General features: G+C 51.9%; 1 protein-coding gene and 1 long non-coding RNA gene across 4 annotated transcripts in view; one reads left to right on the top strand and one right to left on the bottom strand.

Moving 5' to 3' along the window:
• The window catches only part of NLRP12 (NLR family pyrin domain containing 12), a 28,615-nt gene extending 13,642 nt beyond the window's left edge, over positions 1-14,973 (bottom strand). For all 3 annotated transcript variants that reach the window (XR_005835732.1, XM_040633900.1, XM_040633901.1), the window contains exons 1-4: positions 14,404-14,973; positions 10,233-10,313; positions 6,222-7,923; positions 876-1,046 (exon numbers count right to left, since the gene is read on the bottom strand). Coding sequence is in view for 2 of the 3 variants with exons in the window: in XM_040633900.1 (XP_040489834.1) it covers positions 876-1,046; positions 6,222-7,923; positions 10,233-10,313; positions 14,404-14,944 (2,495 nt within the window). In the remaining variant the exon portion in view is untranslated. The remainder of the gene's footprint in view (positions 1-875; positions 1,047-6,221; positions 7,924-10,232; positions 10,314-14,403) is intronic.
• Positions 14,974-14,976: 3 nt separating this feature from the next.
• LOC103672891 overlaps positions 14,977-17,313 on the top strand; it is a 10,931-nt gene continuing 8,594 nt past the window's right edge. Inside the window, exon 1 of the long non-coding RNA XR_571267.2 lies at positions 14,977-15,613. This is a non-coding gene — a long non-coding RNA (uncharacterized LOC103672891). The remainder of the gene's footprint in view (positions 15,614-17,313) is intronic.

Raw genomic sequence — 17,313 nt, 5'->3', positions numbered from 1 at the left:
CAGGGGAAAGCCGCCCCGCCCACACCTGGATCCTGAACCAGGCAGCCCCGCCCACACCTGGACCCGGAACCAAGAAGCCCCGCCCACACCTGGATCCTGGAACCAAGCAGCCCCGCCCACACCTGGATCCTGGAACCAAGCAGCCCCGCCCGCACCTGGACCCGGAACCAAGCAGCCCCGCCCACACCTGGATCCTGGAACCAAGCAGCCCCGCCCGCACCTGGATCCGGAACCAACAGCCTCGCCCACACCTGGATCCTGGAACCAAGCAGCCCCGCCCGCACCTGGACCCAGAACCAACAGCCTCGCCCACACCTGGATCCTGGAACCAAGCAGCCCCGCCCGCACCTGGACCCAGAACCAACAGCCTCGCCCACACCTGGATCCTGGAACCAAGCAGCCCCGCCCGCACCTGGACCCAGAACCAACAGCCTCGCCCACACCTGGATCCTGGAACCAAGCAGCCCCGCCCGCACCTGGACCCAGAACCAACAGCCCCGCCCGCACCTGGATCCGGAACCAAGCAGCCCCGCCCGCACCTGGACCCAGAACCAACAGCCTCGCCCACACCTGGATCCTGGAACCAAGCAGCCCCGCCTGCACCTGGACCCAGAACCAAGCAGCCCCGCCCGCACCTGGATCCTGGAACCAAGCAGCCCCGCCCGCACCTGGACCTGGAACCAAGCAGCCCCGCCCACACCTGGATCCTGGAACCAAGCAGCCCCGCCCGCACCTGGACCCCGAACGGTGAGAAAATGAGTTTCTGTTGTTTAAGCCCCCAAGTCTGGTGCTTCGTGAGGGCAGTGAGAGCGAGCACCACTACGTAGTCTCCGCGGAGCCCCCGGAAGGTGGGGTGCAGGTCCGCCTGCACTCACCTCAGGTTCTGAAGCTTGCAGCCAGGGTGTCTGAGCCCCTGACACAGCAGCTTCACCCCCCGGCTGCCCAGCGCGTTGCGGTACAAAACCAGCTCCGTCAGGTTCGGGTTGGTGCTCAGAGCGGCGGCAAGCTGTTTGCTGTAGGCCTCCGGCAAAACGTGCTTCTCGGGTCTGCAAGGAGGGGACACAGGACAAAGCCTCGCTGTGCCCGACGCCGCACAACCACTGTGTGGGGACTGTGTGTCACCTCGCAGTTTATGAAGCACTGTCATCTTTACTGGTTACTTTTTTCACGTGGGCTCCATGCCTCACTCAGGGCTTGAACTCCCAACCCTGAGATCAAGAGTCCCACACTCTACGGACAGAGTCCACCAGGCACCCCTCATGTATTTTAAATATTCCACTGTAATTATTATTACTTTTTTTTTTTTTTTTCAAAAGCATTAGCAGCCCACGCAGACAGGGCAGGAAATGTTCAGGCTTTGCTCCTTGTTGATTTAACACCAGGGAGCCCATGTCCACGCCCTCCCCTGCACTGGTCGGCTGAGTGCGGCCCCAGGCCCACGGCAGCAGTGCCTGGGAGCGTGGCAGAAACAGAAGCCCCACTTCACCAGAGATTCCGGGGACGTGGCCCGAAATCTGTTTCACAGACAGCCCCCTGGGGGTTCTGCTCAGGTTCCAGAAACACAGGTGAGCCTAGTGGTTTTCTGCAAGTTCTTCCCTTTCTTCCCAGCTAATGAAAGTGCAATGTTCTCTACCGGAGATCCAGAGCCAGAAATCACGAGTCTGTGGCCTGGGAGCTGAATTCCTCCAGTAATTTATAAATCAGGAGACCTCACACGAAAATAGGGGTTTCTACACTTTTTTGAAAAACCAAGTCCGGCTGCAAGGGGACCTTATGAGTAGGAGGCAGCCGCAGGGCGCCCTAACCATGTGCGTGACAACCCTGTTCCTGAAACTTGAATGCTTGGGGTGGCCGGCCTGCCGAGAGCTGACTCATTAACCCGAGCGTCGCAGCTTGAAACAGCACAGCTGGTTATCTTCTAGTTCTGGAGGTCAGAAGTCTGGAAGGAGTCTCGCGGGGCTAGCGTCAAGGTGGACTGTCTTCCTTCCAGAGGCCCCGCATCCCTTGGAGGGTGTCTCACCTGGATAATCCAGGTCAGTCTCCCCCATCTCAAGATCCTGAATTTAATCACACCTGCCAAGTCCCTTTTAACCTGGAGGTGACATATTCACCCATTCCAGGATTAGGGCACAGGGGTCTTTGGGGGACGGCGGCATTATTGTGCTCCCCACTCTGGCCTTGGCAAGCGTTTGCATTTATAATTCCTGCTTACGAGAGAATAGAAAGTGTCTCTATTGGTGTCTGTCCCTGGTTCCTGGCACAGAGCCCCTAAAACCGATGTGATTTCCTAAGTGGTAAGAGCACTAGGCCCATCTCTTGTTCCAATATGTGGTCTTTGACCCCGTCCCTGACCCAGGGCTCCTAAATCCTTTGGACTCTCTGGGTGAGAGGAGAGGCTTTTGTTCTCATGAGGTGACTCGGAGTGACTTCTGCTGACCAAGGCCAAGCTATAATTAGAAGCTTTGCACTTCCTATGGAATTTTGGGAGATATTGTAATTTTGGAACCTCTAAAATCTTTATGACAGTCTCTTCCTCTGAATCGGTCTGGGATTGAGAACAGGCAGACTCACATGGCACAGGGTATGACATGAGGCCGGTAAGGCTCCTGATTTACTTCTAGTTATACAGTCTGTCCTAAAACCTAGGTTTAGAGGCGCCCGGGTGGCTCAGTCGGTTAAGCGTGTCACTCTTGGTTTTGGCTCAGGTCATGATCTCAGGGTCGTGAGATCGAGCCCCATATTGGGGTTCACCCCCAGCATGGAGTCTGCTTGAGTTTCTCTCTCTCCCTCTGCCCCCCCGAATAAATAAATAAAATATTTAAAAAATAATTTAAAAAAATTTTACATAAAAACCCTACGTTTATAGTACATATATAATTATACATATAACTATATATAATAATTATATATAATAGATAATAATATATATAATTATGTGAGAGAGAGAGAGATAAATAAATAAATATGGGACCCCAAAGCCCCAGAGGCTTTAACCACAATGGAGCTGGTGGGTCTAACAAATCATTGTACTCAGAGTGTCTACACTGTTACGAAAATGTCATGATGAAAAGGTGACATCTAACATCTGTTGGCTTCTGACCCTGTATGCAACCCAGCGTTGAGCCTTTACAACAAACCTGAAAAGGTCGGAGTTTTAGTTTCATTTTCTGTCCAGAAACACCGAGGCTCGACCAGCAGAAGTAACAGCTCGTGAGCGGTGGAGTCGGGATGCTAACTGGTGTGCGTGTGATTCCAAACCCCGGGCCCCTGACCTCCACCCCCTCCTGCATCCTGGAGCGTGCTAACAGAAGTTCCGAGGCACGTGGCCCCACATTTAGGGCACATTTAGGGCATCTGGGTCAGGGAAGATCCTGCTTAGCAGAATTTTGCCTCCACGTGGGATGAAGAGTCGTGCAGAGCAGGGCAGAGTGCCAAGTGGAAGTAAGCCTCCAGTCAGAGTGGGATGTCCGCACATTGATCCCTACCGCCTGTACCCCTGGCCCTAGGACACCTCTCCTTCCTAAATGTTCCCATGGCTGCCTCATCTCCTCACTGAGGTCAGTGGCGGACATTTGGTGAGCAGACTGGGAGATCCTGGGGGCTGACACCCCAACTTGACTGGGTACAGCTCAAGACCCCTGCTCCCCTGCCCGAGGAGGGGCTGAGGCATACCTCCAGGTCCGATTAGTGACCCGCCCAATCATGTTCCCTCTGTTGGCTGCCTCCCTTCCTTCTCTTCTCTACTGCCTGGGGTCACCTCCGAAAGAAAGTGCTCTGGGGGAACAGGATATGCCACCCCCAAATATGCCACTGTGGCATAAGGATTATTTTGAGTTTAAGGCAAACGAGATTCAGAAAGAAGCCTTCCCAGAACTTCCTTTACATGACACTTTTTTTTTTTAATTTTAATTTTTATTTTTTTTTACATGACACTTCTGAAAGTGAGGACTGCCATAAATCCCTTTCCTGGGGAGGTTTTATGGCCGAGAAGATGGACATGTGGTGCCACTGGGGTTCAGAACACACTACCCCAAGAGGGGGCACCTCAGATGTCTTGAGCTGAAGGAGTGTGAGAAAGAGGCAGAGGCAGGAGGGTCCCTGACCCCCTACCCCACCACCATCTGGCCCTTCTTCCCTGAGAGCAGATCAGTCTCGCACGTGAAGAGTGTCCTCCCTGTACCAGAAGGAAGGGAGGCAACCTGACCACTAGAGAGTGAATTCTGGGCCACAAAGCCTAGGTAAACAACCTTGTTACTTCACCATGTACTGCTCCCCAGCCCAAAGCCCTTTGTCTTGTCAATTCTTTTCTTTTCTTTTCTTTTTTTTAAAGTAAACTCTATGGGGACGCCTGGGTGGCACAGCGGTTAAGCGGTTAAGCGTCTGCCTTCGGCTCAGGGCGTGATCCCGGCGTTATGGGATCGAGCCCCACATCAGGCTCTGCCGCTATGAGCCTGCTTCTCCCTCTCCTACGCCCCCTGCTTGTGTGTTAATAAATAAATAAATAAATAAATAAATAAATTAAACTCTATGCCCCATGTGGGGCTCAAACTCATGACCCCGAGGTCAAGAGTCACATGCTCCACTGACCGAGCCAGGTGCACCCCCAATTTCAGAGATCTTTCATTTTATTTATCCATTTATTTTTAAAGATGTTATTTATTTTAGAGAAAGCATGCGTGAGCAAATGCACATGAGGTGGAGGAGGGGCAGAGGAAGAGGGAGACAAGCAGATGCCCCACAGAGCGGGGAGCCCCACGCAGGACTCGATCCCAGGACCCTGAGATCAAGACCTGAGCCGACATTAAGAGTCGGACGCTTAACTGACTGATCAGCCGGGCACCTAATTTCAGAGACCCTTTAACTTAGCTCTCTGTGTAACGGCATGGTAAAGCTGATTTGGAATTGAGCCTGACGTGTCCTCAGATGGCCTGTCAGTTCTTTACAAGTTGATGGTCTTGTAAGGCTCCCAGGCTCCCAGGCCCATGTGAAAATTCAATAAACTGTTTCCTTTTCTCCTGTGAATCTGTCACGTGTCAGTTTAATTCCTAGGTCCGCCAGAGACCCAAAGAGCGAAGAAAAGAATTTTCCTCCTCTAGAGATCCAAGTCAGACCTGCACAAACATGTCAGCCCATTAGCTTCCCGCATATTTCTGCCTTCCCACAATTAACCTCCGGAGAAACTCAGTGTCCTTTTCCTTTGTCTTGCTACTTCTCTAAAAATGCATTGTTCTTGTGTTACAGATTCTAACCAGCCCCTTGAGTTACTCATCTCTGGGGATTCCCAGGTGTAAGTGAGGACGAACTAATAAACTTTTTTTTATGCCTAATGCGGGGCTTGAACTCATGACCCTAAGATCAAAAGTCACATGCTCTACTGACTGAGCCACCCAGGCGCCCCAGAACTCATAAACATCTAATAACGTCTTTGTTTTTCTCTGTTGATCTGTCTTTTGTCTGTTTAATTTGCAGGCCTCCGTACAAGACCTAAGAGGGTAGAAGGAAAAAGGACGATTTCCCTCCTCTATTTTACTTACATTCAGCTCTTCGTGCCTAAGATCACCTTTCGGGGAACCCAAACCAACACAAAGCCTTAGCCAAAAAGCCAAAAGAATCACTTCCTCCGAGCTTCCTTCCTCCATCCCCCCCTTCATACCACCCAGCCCTCCAAATCACTGTCTCTTATACCACCCTGTTTTATTTTCCTTATAATGCTTTTCTCTACTGAAACTACCCGAATGATCATTTTTTGTTTGTTTGCCTGTTTGTGTATTTACTGTTCTTTGTCTCTCTCCCTTCCCATTAGGATGTCTGGGCTGGCAGGGCACTGCTGGTCTGCTCACATTGTCTGCACCCTGTAGAAAAGCACCCTTGATAATATTTGTGGGCTGGATACGGTCTCCTTGACCGGGGCCCCGACTTAGTCCAGATGAGTTCTGTTTAAGAGCAGGACACTCATCCGGACACTGTGGACCTTTGGGGCCAGACCATCCTCTGTGGTGGGGGGCCATCCTGGGCACTCTGGGGTGTCTTTGCCGCATCCCTGGCCTCCACCCTCCAAATACCATAGCACCCCCCTCCCCACCTCCTCTAGTTGTGACGACCCAGCATTTGTCCAGATATTGCCACGTATGTCCTGGGGTGGCGGCAACACCAGCCCCAGCTGAGAACACCAACCTGGCCGAGAGCAGGAGCCCGGAGAGCGCGCCCCACCGAGTACTTACGACGGTGCCGGTAGCGTCTGGGGCCCCGGAGCCCGTGGCCCCCCATCGTCCTCGTCCGTGCTGTAGGCAGCCCCGTGCAAGTGCAGCCCCAGGGCGCGCCGGCAGCTCTGCACGCAGAAGGAGGCGATCACGTGCTCCATCTTGGTGGCCATGTTGCCGACCACGACCACCTGGAAGTGGCCCAGCGCCTGCCGGATGAAGCGCTCCTCCTGGATCTCGTACAGGCAGCTGAAGAGCTCCAGGGCGCCCTGCTGCAGAGTCGAGCCCTCGCTCTGGGCTTTGCCTTGGATGCAGCGCAGCAGCTCCGCCTTGACGTGAGGCGAGACCTTCCAGCCCAGACTCTTCTCCAGGTAGCTCCTCGTGTCCTCGTTCAGGAGTCCGAACAGGAAGCGGACGGTGAGCGCCGCGAAGCTCCGTTCCGAAAAGCCGTACTCGGCCAGCAGCCTCGTCACGTTCTGCTCCGGGCCGGACCCCCTCTCCCCGGGGTCCAGGAGGTAGTACATGGCCGCGAAGAACTCCTGGAAGCTCAGGTGGATGAAGCTGTAGAACTTGGCACGGTTGATGTCCTTCTGGAAGATGTTCATGTTGAGGAAGGAAGACACGTCCGCCCCGGCGAGGCCGTGCTTCCGGAGGTCCCGCTCCTCGAACAGCACCTTCCGATTCCAGAGGCCCTCGGCCGCCAGCGAGCACAGCCCTCTCTGGTTGGGCGGGGGCTGGGGGGCCGGGCTCCCCGGCTTGGGCTGCATCAGACTCAGGAGATAGAGCACATACACCGCGGTCGTGGTCCGGGATGTCTGTCTCAGAAGCCCCCCGTCCTCCAGCTGCTGCTTGAGGCAGGTGCAGACGACCCAGCACACCATGGGGACGAAGCACAGAGTGAAGAGGGGCTCGTTGTCCCTCACGAAGTGGAAGGCCTGCCCGGCCTGCTCCGCGTCGTGGAAGTACTTGTAGAAGTACTCCTTCCTTTCTGCCTCAGAGAAGCCCAGGATCTCCACGTGCCTGGGGTGCTCCAGCCAGCGGTGGAGCCTCTCCAAAGCCGTGGGCCTGGTGGTGATGAGCACCGACAGCTCGGGCAGCAGCTTCTTCCGAATCAGGCTGCAAAGGAGAAGCTCTGTGGGCCGTTTCTCCTCCCAGCAGAGGCACCAGGGGCCCTGAGGGTCGTGGAAAGAGGGTTTGAGCTCATCAAAGCCATCAATGATGAACAGGAGGCGCTCAGGGACTCGGACAAGCTCCTGGAGGGGCACGCCGGGCTCAGGCCAGCAGCTGGAGATGAGGTCTTGGGCGCTCTGCTCGGCGGTGGTCCGGTTCATCTCCCTGCAGTTGATGTAGAAGACGTAATCAAACCTGTCCTGGAAGAGCCTGCCGTCGGCCCAGTCCAGCATCACCTTGTGGGCCAGCATGGACTTGCCCATCCCCGCTGCTCCCTGCAGGACCACCGTGCGTGGCGGCTCAGGGCGCTCCTCGTCGGGCTCAAAGAGGGTCTCCATCTGGATGAAGCTGGCCTGGTGTCCCAGGGTTCTCTCCTGTCCCCAGCTTGTGTCCAAGAGCTTCTGCTGGGCCCACATGGGATTCGAGTGCTCCTTCACCAGGAGAAGGCGGGTGTACCTGCGGCTGAGGTTGACGCATTCCCCCAGGCGTGCATTGCGGTCTTCCATCAGCCGGAACTTCCTGCGGACATAGTCCCTGTAGGTTTCCTGGGGATCTAACGGAGAGGAAGGAGGGGTCCGAGGGAGACTCATCAGCCACCGTTCATGGATTCATAAGTTAAAGCCAACCACGGTCTGCTGCCTACTTGTTCCACGATATCCATGGGACGGTTTTCTGGATGGAGCCCAGGACCCTTGGTACTTCTCTATAAAGATCTCCCCTTTTCTTGGGAAGCAGAGGCACTAACATGGAACTGTCTTTAGGCACAGTATTCTATCCTTGCTACTCAGACAGTGGTCCCCGCCCAGGAGCTGATGGAAGACCACAAGGGCACCTAAGGAACGTGTCAGTCTCAGCCACTGGTTCCCTCGGGCCTCCCGGTGAAGAGACACTGAAATCCCGCCCCTTGTGGGCTCACAAGGAGCTGGTGGGAAATGCAAACGTGAGTCCCACTCCCCACCTACTGAATCAGAAACTGCAATTCTAACAAGACCGCTGCATGATTTGCATGCATGTTTAACTTTGAGAAGGCAGTGCTGCCACGTGTCCCCTTTGAGAAAAGGCAGATAGGCACCTGCACCAGAGAACTTATCCGTTCCATAAGTCCTGTGCTTAAAGTCTCTTTGGGAAATCTACTTGGTGTAGAAGTGACTGCATAATCTAGAACAGCGGTGCTCAGCAGGGTGATGGTGTCCCCCCTGAGGGGCTTTCTGGAAAGGTCTGGAGATATTTTTGGCTGCCGCACCTGGGGGGTGGGGGCAGGCTACCACCGTCTAGTGGGTGGAGGCCAGGGATGCTGTTCAACATCTTACAGTGTCCAGGACGCCCCACAACGGAGAATGGTCCAGCCCAAACTGCCAGTGCTGCCCAGGTAGGGGGACCCTGGTCCAGACAAAAATATATCCTTTTATATTTGGATGTCACCAGAGCCCCCTAATGCTGCCCAAAGGAAGGTAAACAAGAGATCTAAATTTGATCCCAGGACTCTCTCAAAAGGAACGCATGTACTCTTTTATTTGTAATCGTAGTAAAATACACGTAACATAATATTTAGCATTTTAACCACTTTGAAGTGTCTGATGGACTCGGTGACATTACACGCATTCGCAAAGTTGTGCAATCATCACCACTAACCATTTCCAGAACTTTTCCATCCTGCTTAACGGAAACCCGTGCCTACGAAACGCTAACTCCTCATTCCTCCCCCTCCCCCAGCCCCTGGCGGCCACCGTCCCTTCCTGTCTCATGAGTGTGATTACTTTAGGGACCTCATGTACGGGAAATCACACAGGGTCTGACTTTTTGTGTCGGCTCTTTTGACTTAGCATAATGTTTTCAAAGTATATCCCGGCTGTAGCAAGTATCAATTTCATTCCTTTTTAAGTCTGAATAATATCCCATTATATGTATATATACCATATTTTGTTTATCCATTCATCTGTTGATAAAGCAGTTTTATTAGCTCCCTTAATGCATATTAATAAATATTAATACTTCTAGGTTCATAAATACACCAACCGTCCTTCTCTTTTGTCAACAGAGATTGTATTTCATGTAGAAAACATTTTTCAATTGAACAAAGATAATTGTGACAGTAATGTCTGGATTCTGTAAAAGTCTTAGTCTTTAGAGAAAGTGTTCTTATTTTGAGACACAGAGAACATTAGGAAAATAGAAAAGCTTAAAATAAGGACAAGAACAAAGACAGTGTTACAATATATTGGCCATGTGCTATGCCCGGTGCATTAAGGTGCCTTGAAAGGGTGTCCAAATCATGGGGGTTATTGCTGACGGTGGTGCTGTCTGTCCAGCAGCCTATACTCATTTCTTCCTTGCCAACAATCCTGATTCTATTAAGGTAATGGGTGCTGGTCCCTCAATCCCAGTGAATGCTGTCCCTTCACAAGCCCCAGGGGATGAATGTTGGCTAAACCAGTCATGAGCAATCTCATTCCCTGTTGCCAGTGGCTGGTCTGGGAATGTGCACCAGTCCCGACCAATGAGTGGGGGGATGACCACTGGGAAGGGGGAAGCTTATTGATTTTATTCCTGAATGAATCAGTACTCTCGAGGAAGAAATCCTTCTGTCTCTCTTTTCTCCCCTGCTTGGAATTCACTTGCATGGTTTGGCTGCCATCTTGCAACTGTGAGGTGACAAGTCTCAGGATAAATGAACCAGCAAGAAGTTGGGGCTTTGACGGTGTTGTTGACCTACATCAACTCTGCAACCACCCAGCCCAGGGGTTCCTGTTATAAGCAAACATGAAATAAACATCTTTTTTTTTTTTTGCTTGATCTACTCTGTTGGAGAGTCTGATGCGTGTAGCCTTGTGCGTTCTACAAGCTACAAGGCTCATAGCTCACCTCTTCTTGGAGCTCCAGGAAAGACTTCCAGAGAACATGCTGACAGGCTCCCCAGGGAGGACGGGCCACCAGGTGGAGTATCTGGAAGAGACATTGTAGGAGATCAGCGAGCATTTTTCTGGCTAGCTCACAATGATATTAGCTACTGTGCACACCTGAAACGGATATAACTTGTATGTCAATTTAAAAAATATTAGTTACTGTTATGTCAAACTGTCTACACGATGACTCTCTGCCCACCCATGGTCACCTCACACGCACTGCTGTTGAAAACACTGTCCTTCATAACCCGCTCTCCTTCCTGGGCACACATCATGGTAATTGGCACCTCCCTCCATCCAACAAATCCCCTCAGGCAGGAAGTTGTGTCAGCTTGGATTCCCTCCCTCTTCTTCAGTCCTCGGCTGTGTCTCATCCATCCATGCACCCACCCATCTACCCATCCACCCATCCATCCATCTACCCATCCATCCATCCATCCATCCATCCATCCATCCATCCATCCATCCATCCACCCATCCACCCATCCATCCATCCACCCATCCACCCATCCATCCATCCATCCATCCATCCATCCATCCATCCATCCAACAAATATACTCGGCACCGGTGTTATCCAGGCAAATTTTGCTAGCATTGGATACACAGCAGTAAACAAGGGCTCTGTTCCACAGACCTTACATTCCAGTGGTGTGGGGAGTTGAGCACATAAGAAATAAACACTTCAGAGGCGCCTGGGTGGCTCAGGTAGTTAAGCGTCTGACTTTGGCTCAGGTCATGATCTAGGGCTCCTGGGATCCAGCCCCACGTCCGCTGCTCTGGGGTCAATGCAGAGTCTGCTTCTAGCTCTCCCTCTGCCCTCCACCCGCTCATGTAATGTCTTTCTTGCAAATGAATGGATAAAAATCTTTTAAAAATAAATAAATAAACACTTCATATAACTTCAGGTAATGATGAAAGTTGTATCTACAATTAAACAGGGGTACACAACAGAGTGCTTGAAAGTAGTATTTTAGTTTGGGTGGCCAGGAAAGGCTTTTCTGTGGATGTAAGAGCAAAAATTCCAAGTGCTTCCTGGGCCTCTTTGAGCCTCACAGGACCCCAAAGTGTGAGCCTACGTGTGAGTTCGGGTGTTCTGGCCAGGTATGACCCCACCTAGTGGGAGCCTGTCCCACTAGGTGCTAGTTTTCCTAGCAGAAGTAGACCAGCTGCCCCCCACCTCATCCCCATCTCCTAGACCTATTGCACCTCACCTGGTCCTCATTCTCATAAGTTCCAGTTCCCTGCTAGCCCATGAAATCATTCAAACAGTCAATCTCATCCTTTTTCAGGAGTCACAAAGCACTCCATGCTCCTGTGTCTACAAAGCCTGCCTCCCACAGCTCCTGCTGGTTCACTGTATTCCTGAGTGCAGCCCTGCGAGACCTGCGTGGTGCATGGGGTCTCCTCCCCTGGGCTGTGAGTACGTGAAACCGTTGTCAGTCTCATATGTCCTGTGTTTGGTGTCATGTGTTCAGCCATCTAAAATCATTTAGAGTGGGATAACCCTCCTTCCTCAATGGGTTGAATAGGGGGGGTAATCAGAACAGAGTATAAGACACTTAGTCTAAGATTTGAACAGCAAGGGGCCAGATACGTGAGCAAAGGCGTTCTAAGCCAGAAAAAAACACAGCAAGTGTAAAGGTCCTGGGGAAGAACACAATGACACAGAGAGGATTGAAGTCGGGAGTGGAATGAGCTTCAGGGTGAGTGCTGGGTGAGTTTGGAGAGACACGCTCAGCCAGATCTTGTGCGAGCAGGTTGGGGAGTTTGGATTACATTCTATTCTCAACAGGAGGCCCTTGGAGGATTCAAAACAACGGAGGGGAATGATTTAATCAACGGTTGTAAAGATTATTGTGCCTGCTGAGTGGGGAAAGCCTGTAAGGGGGGGTGATGGGAAGCAAAGCAGAGCTGGGGGCAGTTAGCCAAGTGCAAAGTGGGTGCCAGCAGTGGGAGACAATGCTTAGAGGGGGAAGTACTGGGATTTGCCAAAGACCGGATGTGTGAGGTTTTGGGAAACAAGGACTGAGGGGATGCCCGGGTAAAACTAATGACAAATGACAGCAATCAGACTTCACACTCATTAGGATGGCTGCTTTCAACAAATATAACAGAGGGGGCGCCCGGCTGGCTCAGTCGGTGGAGCGTGGGACTCCTGACCTCAGGGTGATGAGTTCGAGCCCCACGTTGGGCATAGAGATGACTTTTTTTAAAACTGAAAAAAAAAAAGAAAAGAAAAAAGGACACGAAAACCTAGAGATAGCAGGTGTTGGCGGGGATGTGGGAAAATTGGAACCTTTGTGCACCGTGGTGAGAATGTAAAACTGTGCAGGTACGATAGAAAACAATGTGTTCCTTATATATTAAAATAAAATTACTGTTTGATCCAGCAATTTCATTTCTGAGTACATACTCAGAAGAATTGAAGGCAGAGCCTTGAAGAGAGAGTTGTGCACCCATGTTAACAACTGCATTACTTACAATAACCAAAAGGTGACAGCAACCCCAGGGCTCATCAAGAGATGAATGAATTAAAATGTAATGTGCACGTGTGTTTTCCACACGATGGAATATTATTCAGCCTTAAAAAGGAAGGAAACCCTGACACCTGCTACAACATGGATGAGTCCTGAAAACACTGTGCTCGGGAAATAAGCCAGTCACAGAAAGACACTCTGTGACTCCCCTTCTAGGCACTCAAGAATACGGTGAACCAGGCTCTTCATATCTAGAAGAGTCTGGTTCATTTATAATAATTTCGTTCTGTGAATTTTACCATGATTTTTTTTTTAAAGGTGATCAGTGAATAGTACAACTGACAAAGACGTCAGAGATGTCCTACCTTGTGTTTTCTGAAGCGTGCCCTGAACACCACCCACATCCAAAGGCAGATTCCCGGTGCCCCAAACCTGCTGGTCTTGGATTCTACCTTCCCAGCAAGGTGTCTGGATGATTCCCACGCATTCAACATGCGAGAACCACTGAGCTAGTCCAAGCCCTTCTGTCTTGCTGATGAGGCAACAGAGGCCCAGAGACGTCCACTGATCGCCTAGCACCACACAGCTGAGGAAAAGTTGAGTTTCAGACCACGGGGCTGCCCTTTGATGAATTGGAAGGACGCAGTCTGGAGAAGGATGCTTGCCAAAGTCATCAGTTGTGACGCTGGGGAGAGGTTTAGGTGCAATGGGAGAAGTGGGGGGCACTTCATACTTGTGTATTATTTGAATTCCCTATAAGCAGTACGTAGAACTTCTATGAGTAAGACAATTATATGAGATCATAGATGGATACATTTATCCTTTTTTCTCTATTGCTGATAGCGCTTTGATTTCCATAGGTGTCCTTGAGTAAAGATGGGACGCAATCTCACACTGGCGCAGGCCGAGGCCCCCGCAGAGTTCTCCAAGGATGGAGACAAGGAGAGAAGGAGCCACCTGGGCCCGGATCTGGGGAGACCTCTTGTCATCGCGCCTCACCAGTTCAAGAGTCTGCCGCTGAATTTCTACGAATTACAAGGCAGTGGGCATCACGCTGGGAACTTCAGATCAGCCCTTGGGCGTGTTTACGCCCTGAAGGGTAACAAATGCTACAAACCAGGGTCTCTGTTTTCTCCCCCACCCCGCGTCCAACAGCAGCTGGTACCCCTGCGCGGGGCCTGAACCACTCTGCGTGTGTTATCCGGGGAGCTCTGGCCTGGGGGCAAATCGTGTTTTTCTGAGCCTCCGTGTCCTTTACCTCTGTAACAGGGGTGATCCTAATAATATCTCGCACACAGCACTAAAAGCACAGAGCGTGTCCTTGTGCCCCGTGGATACCGTGTTGCCAGCGTCGCGACTATCTCACAGGACAGCAGGTACAGTAAGAGAAATCGGGGCGCTGCAGAAGCCAGCCAGGGTGGCTGAGGGCGAGGGGCAGGCCGGGGGGGTGGGGGAGGAAAGAACTCGCACACAGGGTAGTGCTTCCAGGGTTCTGATGGTGAAGCAGGGATTTTCCAGACAAAGACGGCAGAGCGGGGGCGCCGCGGGCAGAACGCAGCGCGAGCAAGGCCAAGGGCAGAAGCGAGACCCGGGTCTCGTGCGTGCGGCCACTGTCGCCAGCGGAAGGGCCCCCGCGGCTGCGGCCTCCTTACCCCTCAGCGGCTCCTCTCTCTGTCCTCTCTCCCACAGGTCCCGCCGGTTGATGCGCTGGAAGAGGCCCAGCGCCAGCCGCCACGCGGCGTCTGGCCCACAGTGCGCCACCAGCAGCCGCGCGGTGTCCAGGGGCCCGGCCGGCTCCAGCCGCCCCCAGGGGATCCTGCTCGCCTCCGCCTCCGTGCCCAGGTACAGCTTGAACTTCTTCAGCTCCACGGCCTCCAGCTCTTCCAGGTAGGCCGAGAGGCGACAGAGGCCGTCGCTGGCCGGGGCTCGGGTCATGGGGGCGTCGTGAACCGCGCAGGGCAGCAGCCGGAGCCCCGGGTGTGTCGGCCCGAGGGGAGCGATGCCAGCATGCCCACCGTCCGCTCCTCCGCAGGCCGGGCTGCAGGAGCGAGAGAGGCAAGGCCTAGTGTTGAAATAGAGCTTCCTCCCGCGGCAGGTGACGCCTGCCCTGCCCCACGACTCGCACTCGTGGGTGTTCCCCTCGAGTAAGAGGAAGTTGGTCAGGTTAGGAAATCCCAGGAGCCATTCCACCATGAGAAAGACTTTCACTTCTGCTCCCTCTTCCCGGCTCCCTCGGCCAAGAGCCGCACTCCTTCCTTAATCCTTCCTGCTGTTTCTCTTGGCGCTGGGGTGCCTGTGGTCCTTTGGATGATTATGGAACTAGGTACTGCCCCTTCTCATGGGATCGTCTCTGTTGGTTTTGGACTTGGACCGGCAACCTGCAAAGGGAGGCGGACCCTGAGCCAGCGGGATGTGAAATGTGGGCAAATGTGGGCAAATCTCCCTTCTGGTAGAAGTATTAAGAACCTTACTTGCAGGGGCCTGCTCTTTTCTCTTTTCTTGGCCACAAGACTGTTATACCTACCACTTTGTGGTGGACAGGATAACGGTCCCCCAAAGATGCGTGTCCCCATCCCCGAACCTCCGAAAGGCTACCTTCCATAGCAAAAGAGACTTTGCAGATGTGATTAAATGTAAGGCTCTTGAGATGGGGACATCGGCGTGGCCTGTCCAGGTGGGCTTGGTGTCCTCACAAGGAGGACCAGAGTCGGAGGCAAGAGAGATGAGAGCCGAGGAAGGAGTGATGGGATTGATGACTGGCTGGAAACGGCAAGGAAATGGATTCTCACCTGGAGCCTTCCAAGGAACAGCCTGCTGACACCCCGATGTTAGCCCCCTTTCGAGCTTCCGACCTCCAAAACTGTAGGTAGTCAATATGTGCAGTGGGGATTTATTTCAGCAGCATAAGAAACTGGTACAGACTCCCAGGAATGAAAAGACTACAGACGTAGCCAGGGCTGGCAGGCCCACAGTGAACTGCTAGGGAAACAGTGTTGCTGTAAGTCACGAAGGTGAAGGACCCAGGCCTCACTGCAGCACACCTCAGCCGAGACTGACTGGCATGGGGGGTTAAGGATTTCGGGAGGGCAGTCAGAGCAGCATTGCTTCACTTAGGATGCCTTGGGCTGAACCTAGGAACCCTGATTTCAATGCTTTAAACAATAAGGAGAAACACACCATAACTACAAGAAATAATATGGATTAATCCCGTGGGCATAATGTTAAGCAAGAGAAGCCAGATATTAAAAAGTGTGTTCTATATCATTACGGTTGTATGGAATTCCAAAATAGGTAAAACCAATGAACAGTGTTAGGAGTTAAGATATCGGTTGCCCTGGGAAGGGGGTCCAATTTAGCCCCAGCAGTTCTGATTGCCATTTTCTTTCCAGCAACTAGACTGGTACCCATTATATTTGCTGAGCTATATGATGAATGACTCACGTACACATATAACATTTTGTGTGACCCAAGATGGAGACATTACGTAAGGGAGGGCACAGTATTTTTTTTGGAGAAAAAAAATATTTGTATTTTGTTAAACTACTTGGAATGAAAATGAGACCGTAAACCTATGTCCAGCCTATGAACAGGGCGGGCTAGATCATCCTGGGTGAGAAAAGGGGGGGGAGAGGGAGAGAGAAAGTGGGGAGGGGCTTCTGTGAGATGATAATACCGTCCTCACTTGCATATGCAAATTGTGGAATGCTTGATGGGGGCGGGGAACTCTGGTGGAAAGTTGTGAAGGAATTTTTGTATTATTATTATTGGTCTGAATTGATTAGGAAGATAAAATGATTGACCCGAAACAGGAGACAGGGAATTAGAATGTTTTCCCACCAGGACTCGTAAAAGTGAGTGGCTCCCATAGGTAGCAGGGAGTCCGTGAGTGTTTCTGTGCGAACCAACGTGAAGAAGGCGTTTGGGGGAGTTCCTGCTGACTTTCTGGGCACAGCAGTGCAACGTGGAGATCCCCCAGGTGTCTCTCTCCCCCACCCTGTACCCCACCACCTCACTAGCGGTGTGCCCCTGGAAGAGTCACTTTACCTTCACTCCACACCTGTGAAGGCTCAGCAAAGGAATGAAGAAATAGGACGCAGGACAAGTCCTTACATAACGTATGTAAAATGGGAATCTCAGAGGTGAGGTGTTGGGCTCTGACCCTCAAATGTGACCTACTTCTGTTTTCCTATTTTCACTAACTACTGTGGCCTCCACGAGTCTGCGTCCAACTGCATTGCTACTCGAGGCCGGGACGGGACGGGTACGCTCAAAGGGGAGGGGAGGGGTTGTGAGAGCCAGTAATGATTTCTGGACTCAGAATACAGCGGCACTCAGAATACACAAAGAATATAACTCTGAAGGATATTTAAGGGGTGGGATTGGGATTAGTGATCATTGCTGGGTACCATCTCAAAATCAGGAGCCCAGTGCTTCAAACTTTAATTGTACATGAATCCCCTGGGGACCTTATTAAAATAAGGATTCTGATTGAGTGGGTCTGAGACTCTGCGTTTCTTTCTTTTCTTTTCTTTTCTTTTCTTTTCTTTTCTTTTCTTTTCTTT

The sequence above is a fragment of the Ursus maritimus genome, unplaced genomic scaffold (genome assembly GCF_017311325.1).
Source record: "Ursus maritimus isolate PB19 unplaced genomic scaffold, ASM1731132v1 scaffold_19, whole genome shotgun sequence".
NCBI lineage: Eukaryota > Metazoa > Chordata > Mammalia > Carnivora > Ursidae > Ursus > Ursus maritimus.
This window is presented reverse-complemented; position numbering and strand designations above follow the sequence as displayed.